The sequence below is a fragment of the Olea europaea genome, chromosome 3 (genome assembly GCF_002742605.1).
Source record: "Olea europaea var. sylvestris chromosome 3, O_europaea_v1, whole genome shotgun sequence".
NCBI lineage: Eukaryota > Viridiplantae > Streptophyta > Magnoliopsida > Lamiales > Oleaceae > Olea > Olea europaea.
Genome location: NC_036239.1, coordinates 23,702,526 through 23,710,708, shown reverse-complemented (window position 1 = coordinate 23,710,708; position 8,183 = coordinate 23,702,526). Strand labels below are relative to the sequence as shown.

General features: G+C 35.0%; 1 protein-coding gene across 1 annotated transcript; it reads left to right on the top strand.

The window, feature by feature from the left end:
- The first annotated feature begins 6 nt into the window (after positions 1 to 6).
- Positions 7 to 6,581, top strand: LOC111390816 (26S proteasome non-ATPase regulatory subunit 7 homolog A-like). Its single transcript, XM_023015936.1, has 10 exons — positions 7 to 49; positions 2,104 to 2,196; positions 2,283 to 2,364; positions 3,731 to 3,827; positions 4,108 to 4,183; positions 4,370 to 4,428; positions 4,580 to 4,702; positions 5,308 to 5,365; positions 5,484 to 5,569; positions 6,150 to 6,581. Exons 2-10 carry the CDS (start codon positions 2,169 to 2,171, stop codon positions 6,219 to 6,221), a joined length of 681 nt encoding a protein of 226 aa, XP_022871704.1. The 5' UTR covers positions 7 to 49; positions 2,104 to 2,168; the 3' UTR covers positions 6,222 to 6,581.
- The last annotated feature ends 1,602 nt before the right edge of the window (positions 6,582 to 8,183 follow it).

Here is an 8,183-nt window from a genome sequence, read left to right as displayed (position 1 = left end):
CTCGGAACTTCCTTTAAGGGCACTGTTGACGTCACCAACAGCTATGCTGGTCAGTATTTCTCGCCGCCCCGTCTTCGGATCTGTTAATTTCTGTCATATGTCGATTTTGAGCTTGTTCTCGGACTTTTATGTATATTGTTGGTGTAGAATTTGAATTGCGCAGGGATTTCAATTAGTTTAAGATTGTTTAGGAGTTTGGTGTTACTTTAGAATTGTTTCAAGTGAAATATTTGACTTTTGGCCCTTGTTTGGCCCCCATTAATTTTAATTCTATTACATTCATTTTTCTTTCTCATTTTTAGGGTTTTTTGGCGTATGAATTTTTGATCTTTTGGTGCGAGGATTAGTTCGTTGGTAATTAAATGGAAAGTAAATATATGTCTTCGGAAGTGGCAAAATTAGAATTTGAGGTCTAACGAACAACTATATGGATTTGATTATGGAAATTTTTGGGGTGTTACTTGAAAATGAGGGATTATTTTAGATTTTAATGGTTGTAAATGAATGTAACTAAAATAAAAAATGTGAAACATACTGGGAGTGATCAAGTGATGGATTTAAATTCTTATTGTTTGCTTTTCTTAAAGCTTTATGCTTCTATAGTTTATGTAAGGCTTCGCTTGCCAACACAGGGACTGGAGTAGAATTAGGGTCGATTTTTCAAAATAGCCAGTCTTTTAAAGGATGAAGTGAAAAAATGGCCATGTTTTAATGGGTTTGTCAAGCTACTGTAGGCGTTACTATAGGCCTGTTTTGCCACATTTCTTGAAACTAATTTTCGTGCAAACTCGTTTTCAATCACACATCTCATGAGACACATGACTTTTATCGACTTTTTAATCACGCATTTCATCTACTTATATCAAAATCTACTAAAAATTTGGCGCGAGATTATAACACTACTCAAAAGGCCGAGGGTGTCACTGCTAACTTTTCTGGTGCTTCTGGGACAGTCATTTAGGATATAATGCTCTCCGATTGACGCTCTACTGCTCTACTTCTCTAGGATGGTGGGTTTGATGCCAAGGATTGACCGATATTGCTATGGATTTAGACTTTAAAAAGTTTTCAAAGTTGAAGGGTATTTTGGGATTATTCAATATGCAGACACTCCTTCAAAGAGATACAAGTTATTTGGCCATTTTTCATTTTCTCTTCCCGTTTGGTCTATTATTTGCTTATGAAGTTTCCTTTATAAGTCTATTTCCATTACAGCATATTTATTTTGCAAATGTTTTTCCAAAACTTATTTTCAGTTGTGAGAACCTTTTTGAGAAGCATAAATGAAAAGATATTTTGTATGCATATCTTTGGCCAGGCCTCTCTATGACCTGATAACTAGCATCTCCTCCCTGCCCAGCTCTATTGTTATTTTCCTCCTTTTTTCTGAAGCTTGTAAACCAGCTAAGAGACACTTTCATTGGGATCGTACCACTTGTGATTAGGAAATTCTGGCTTGAATCTTTAGTAATAGCTCTCAAGAGCTTCTGTTGATTAGTAAATCAAGGAACACATCCCATCAGTGCCTTCTTGTGAATGAAATGCATATATAGCCCCTGTCAAATAGATTAAAATTAGATTTTTATAAAAAAAAGTTGATGGAATGTGTGATTGAAAAGTTGTAGGTCCTATGAAATGTGTAATTAAAATAAATTGTTGATTTTGACTTACTTTTTAATAAGATTTTTTAGCAGTACCAAACAGGCAATAGTTATGATTGAATACCCTGAATCTAAAGTGTATTTTTGCCCGAACTTTGTGATAACTATCATTCTTACTATAAATTTGTTCTTTCACTAATGAAAATGACAGGAAAGCCAAAACTTGCTAGTGGGCATTGCATTTGAATGCACTACATGTTTTGAAATTGTTAAAAGAAAAAAAAAAAAAAGCATGCTTGGAGAAGTCCTTTACAATACTGTGTGACTGCTGTTTTTAAATTAAGGAGAATAGGCTCGGTGTTGCGGATGCAATATGTTTTTGAGAAGCAGGACTATATCCCATTTTTGCCATGGCATATCTTCTGAGTTTAGAAAGCTCATTTGTACTTCATGTGTTGCAAATGCTGTGACTTTGCTTTTTATATTTGGGCGATATGTGTAGTGCCTTTTGAAGAAGATGACAAAGACACAAGCATCTGGTTTCTTGACCACAACTACCATGAATCAATGTTTTCCATGTTCAGAAGAATAAATGGTATGTGATTCTAAATTATTGCAGCTTCTGTTTAAATATTTGCTGGAGTTTATGGCACAATTTGATTGACTCCAAAATTTTATCAGCCAAGGAGCACGTTATTGGTTGGTACAGCTCTGGTCCAAAACTGCGGGAGAACGATCTAAATATCCATGCACTTTTCAATGAGTAAGATCTTCTGTCCTTATACAGCAGAAATTTAACCTTTTCCTTTCATTGGTAGACACTAGACAACTTTTGATTCTTGTGTTGGGTAATTGCTGAGTTTGTTGTTTAGACTACTGATACAGCAGCAAAAGCAGACATGTTATAAATATGTGGTGAAAATGTCTTTTTGTAGAAAAAAGTTCCACTCATTTGGAATTATTCATGTATTTGCAAATGAAGATTACTGCATTTGGTAGGAGTTGGGGTCAAAAGATGAAAGCTTATGGAAGGTTACTAATGTTTCCCCATTGTATTGGTGTTCAAGGAATCTATTTTCCTCTAATCTACATTTTGACTTGTGCGTCGTATCTACTATGAAAACATGGTGACGTGAAAACTTCTTATGTGTCGTATCTACAAGCTAGAGAAGGATACACTGTATTGAATGGCTTGTCTTGTTATTAAGATATAGTCTGGAAGCTTATTTAATTTTTATGAAAAACTGCTTTTGGTGGATGAAAGACGTTGATTGAAAAGAATTATGAGTTTCTTTTCCAATTTTCATATGTTACTTTTACGGTCTTCAATGTTTAAGATCATCTCTTTGCAACCTGAAAGCATTTATAAGTGCTATGGAAATCCTACGTTTGTTGCATCAAATGCTATAAGAAACCTCTGTGTAGTTCTTGCAAAATACTGGAATCCAAATCTATGGGATTGCTTCTAAAGAAATTTAAGAATATATTCTTATAACTCTTTTAAAAGTATCTGCAGAATGCCCTTTTTTTTTTTTTTTTTAAATAACATTGGAATCCTTTTATTCATCTTTTTTACTTCTTCCCAATATTGACCAAGTTCCTGTTGAGATTTTTAATATTCCTATTGATCTTAACGAAGTTTTGTATGAAATGTTAGGATTAAAAGCTTTCCAAAAAAATGGTAGGATTAACATAAAAAATTGTTTTATTTCAACATGGTTTTAGATGCCCTGCTTATTCATTTCATTGGCTGTCTATGATCTTTGACATCCTTTTTCCTTGGCTTTTCTCCCAACCTCTGGACTTTGTTCATGTTCTCAAAAATGTCTAAGAAACCCTTCATCCTTCACCTACTCTGCTCTCAGCTGAGCTAAAGATATCCTTATGTTCTTACGATTTGCCCATCTCATTAACAATTTTTTGAGCATATTATACAGTCTTTAGATGTTGTGCTTATTTAGGAAAACTTAAAAAGTTGCTATCAATTTGAGGTCAAAGTTTTTAATTAAATTTTAACTACACTTTTATCAACTTTTTAAACCACATATTTCATCAACTTTTATTTAAAGCTTGATCAAACAACCCCTTCATTTCCTTTCAATTATCAACTTCTGTTTATGTTATCGCAGCTATGTCCCCACTCCTGTCTTGGTGATTATAGATGTCCAGCCAAAAGAGCTTGGAATACCTACTAAAGCCTATTATGCTGTGGAGGAGGTTAAAGAGGTACAACAAAAGTTTGTTATGTATTTGTTCTACTGGGCTGGATATTTGCTCGATCAACTAAAACCTCAATTTTTTTTATTTATCTATTTATTTATTTATTTATTTATTTTGGTAATTGTTTTACTTGTCTAGATATTTGCTTGCTCAACTAAAACCACAAAATTTTTTAAGAGGATATAAATAGAAAGATTGCAAAATTGCAAAGCTAGACATTTGGTGGAAAGTAGAAACAGGGTATAAATGTGCAAAATTCTGGTCTAATGGTTGGATACACTTGCAGAATGCAACTCAGAAAAGCCAGAAGGTATTTGTTCACATTCCTTCAGAAATTGCTGCTCACGAAGTTGAAGAAATAGGTATGCACACCACATTCCAGATGTGCATCTCTCATGTAAATCTGCTGTTTCATATATTTAATCCAACGAAGATGCCTACTTGCCAACTGCTGGCATTTCACTTGTATTAATATTATCATTTTTTAGTTTTCCTTCTCTCTTCTCTTTGAATCTTTCTGCTATTCCTACTCATACTTCCTATGATAGGAGTTGAACACTTGTTGCGGGATGTGAAGGATACAACAATCAGTACACTAGCAACAGAGGTTTCTTTTCCACCTCTCTCCTTCTAGTGTAATCAAGATTCTCAGGATATTTCATAAATAGTACTCGATTGAATTCTTTTTCTTTCCTCTAATTTACATGTTGATGTATAAATGAATAAGAATAAGAAACTTGGAGCTCTGTCCTGTCCAGGTGAGTGGAAAACTTACAGCTTTGAAGGGATTGGATGCACGATTGAAAGAAATACGCGGTTATCTTGACCTTGTTGTTGAAGGGAAACTTCCGTTAAACCATGAGATTCTATACCATCTACAGGTAACATGTTGTGTTGCATTACAATTTCTATTTATGAAACACTTCATCGATGGCCTTGCTACCTTTAGAACTCCAAGCGTGGGAAATTATTGATTAGCACATGAGTTAATATTTATGTTAAATATTCCAAAATGATTTCTGTTGGTGGTTTTTTGGTTATCTATCTATACATAATTCTTGATATTTTGGCTAATGTTGCATAATAAGTTAACATACAGTAGGATATAAGTTGAATGATTGCCTGAGGTGGATATGTAGTTGTAAGCTTCATACTTGAGCCTGGATTGACCATCTTGTTATGTGACTTAAAAAGGGCCTTCAGATTGGGAATTTTCATCCTATGGCAACTTGGTAGCTCTTGACTATGAATTTGTTATTAATGTGACGTTCAACAACAGCAGAAGTATGGGGAAGTAAAACTGAACATCTGAAACCTCTTTCCTGGAGTCCGATGAGGCTTTATAGTAGTGACTTATGCATTTTTGTTAAAAATCTACGGCTTCATTCTTTTCTATTATTTCTTATTGTTGGTGTGCTCTATGCATGCACTTCCACAATTACAGATGATTTCCTGTCTTATCTTGAAATGTGTCCCGCTTCCACAGGATGTGTTCAATCTACTCCCAAATCTCAACGTCTCTGAACTAATTAAATCTTTTGCAGGTAAAGTAGCTGGCCTTCAATTATTATTTGCTTTATTTTCCTCTTGATAAGGGCATTGTGTATCTCAGGATTCTGAGGCTGTCTTTTATGGGATTTACTGATGTGCTTCTTTTTACAGTGAAGACCAATGATATGATGTTGGTCATATATCTTTCATCCCTTATCCGCAGTGTGATTGCTCTCCATAACTTGATCAACAACAAGGTGAGATGTCCTTGGATTTTGCTCATAGCCTTTTCAATTTTTTGGTTGTACAACATGTTAAAACAACTACAGACGCTGTAGAATCTTGATTTTAATACTGGAGACGCAGCAGTCTTTCTTATCAACCTCTATGGAAATGGTGGCCTCTACCAAATTAACAATTAAACACCAGTTATTGGTTTATTGTCATCGAAGGAATACCGTTGGTTCTAGGCAAAGAGAACTGATGTTAAAATGGCACCTGAAGAGGATTGTGGGGTTGGATCAATCGTAAATGTGTGGATGAACTGAAAAATAATGAAAATGAAAGTGATTAATTTGCTTGGGTGCCTTGTGACCACAAAAACCTGGCAGCCTCCTCCTCAAGGTCATATACATTTTATTATCCAAGCACCAGATCCTTTGTTGAGGAACTGTTATCTCATAATCAATCCAATTACACATTATATGATTAATCAAAGCAAAGAGTGCACATTGTGCATGCTATTTTGTACATTGTAATTAGTTGTCCCTGCCAAGATTGGTTGCATAAATTTATATACAATACTCGCATCTTGATATTTTGGAAACATTATTTCAGATGCTTAACAAAGAACACGAAAAGGCAGAGGACGCAAAGCCAGTTGCTGTGTCAACTGCTGCTGGAAGCTAAGCATGGAAATGTCCCATTGAGAGTTTGCTTTTTCATGGAATTCAATGTGGTGGCAGAATTTGACATCGGAATCCAGACTACATTTTGTGAATGTTACAAATGAAGGCACTCTCATTGTTCAGGCTGAGTTTAAATTTTCTCAATAGTGTATGCCTTTGATACCATGTAAACTTCTTAAACAGTCAGTTACCAAAATGGGAAAATTTATTAATAGAGAACATATCACTTTTTCTTCCCCGTGTAGTTGGATAGGAATTTGTGTTTGTCTGAATTGGATTGGAACTTTAACAAGAGTTACATCTGGTCCTGGATATAGGGAAGGGCTTCAATTTAATTCTATTTATGTCATTTATGCTTAAATATTGCATGGATACTGCTTTTGGACCCTGTCAATCTATGTTAAGATGAAGTCCTAAACTAAGAAACTGGTCAGCAGAAGCCTTGGACTTGATTCACTTCTCAGCATATTGCAGTTGCCAGAGTCTTCTTGTCTTTTGCAGGCTTCTCTTTATGAGTGTCGATCTTTGCTTGGACAGGATCTGTGGAATTTACATTCGTGCTCTGCGTGCATGATGAAGTAACCCGAGTTGTTTGATCGACATGGATGTTGTTAAAGAAAGTAAATTAATATATTGTCGATCTGTTTAACATAGTCAAAAACAGAGGATACATAGAAGCAGTAATTTGGTACAAACAAGTATAATGAATTTAATCAATTTTCTTCATCATCATCATCATGAGGCTGCACTGATTCCTCAAACTGAGAATCCATAATTACCCCATTCATAAAGTGCGCTAATATATTCCCCAGTTTCAAATCTCTATGTTCCGATGCAACTCTATTAAACACTAGCATTCCATCCAAGTCCTTTGATATGTACAAATTAAATCCCAATATCGAATCATAAACAACCTCTTGCCATAATGTAAATTGACCGAATAAATCGTTCTTTGCACAGCTGAAAATCCGACCATTCGAGTCAGGATTACATATGTATCATTTTCCTTTTCACCAGCCAAACTCTACGTTGGAATCAATCTCTAATCACGTTCAAATGCTTCTTCCAAACGTAGAAATATAGTGAATGCCAGATCTTCGAGTAACATTTTAATCTGCAAATTTGCTTTTTTTTCGTCCACGAAATTCTTCTTGTGAAATATGGAATGATGGAGAAGAGAAAAAGGAAATCACAAGAAAAAATTGCAGCAACAAGAAGAAGAAAACCATAAAATTGTAACGCCAAATGTGAAGGCTCGAACGTGGGATCGCTGTCCTCAAACGTTATTTACCCCCTCTCCGGTCTTTATGAGATGTTTAAGGATATTTTGGCAAATAGTTTGAAGGATTGTAATAAACCTTAAAAAGAATTTCACCAAAGCACAAAGTGAAATTCTCCAAAACTTGAAGAACACGAAGATATGGGTATAAACCGAAATTTAATTGTTCCTAGAACAAAGTATGAACTGCAAGATATTTTTCTAACATCATTCCCTCAAACATGGCTCTCCTATATATAGTCATCGACCAGAAGTACGAAATGGTGTCAAAAAATCAAGTGAAAAGTCACCAATATCAAATTTGCAACGGCCAAAAACAGTTGAAATCCATGCTTTCGCATGGTCCACCCATGCCTGGACCATTTGGTCTTGGAGTTTTTTATTTTTTTTTTTTTTTTGGTTTATAACAATCATTCACAGCAATTCTTGTTTGATTTGCATCTTAGTGAAGCAGTTGCACCTTTTGACATGGAGATTTTTCCAACTGAAATTATCTGAACGATAACGAATGAAACTGAGATCATTATGCAGACAAACTTTACCAGATTCTTTAACTTCATAAACCCCCCTTTGCTTCTCATTATCTTTGACAAACTATTTGTTGACACACAAAAAGTTCAGCCCAAATCGAATAGCCCAAGGAATGAAGCCCAATTGGAGGATCCCCAAATCAGATAGCCCAAA

What these genes read in the sequence shown, in the direction of transcription:
- LOC111390816 (XM_023015936.1), top strand. Translation starts at nt 2,169, where the DNA reads ATGTTTTCCATGTTCAGAAGAATAAATG. An exon ending in CATGTTCAGAAGAATAAATG is followed by an intron (nt 2,197 to 2,282) that starts GTATGTGATTCT and finishes AAATTTTATCAG; the next exon opens with CCAAGGAGCACGTTATTGGT. An exon ending in AGATTCTATACCATCTACAG is followed by an intron (nt 4,703 to 5,307) that starts GTAACATGTTGT and finishes CCGCTTCCACAG; the next exon opens with GATGTGTTCAATCTACTCCC.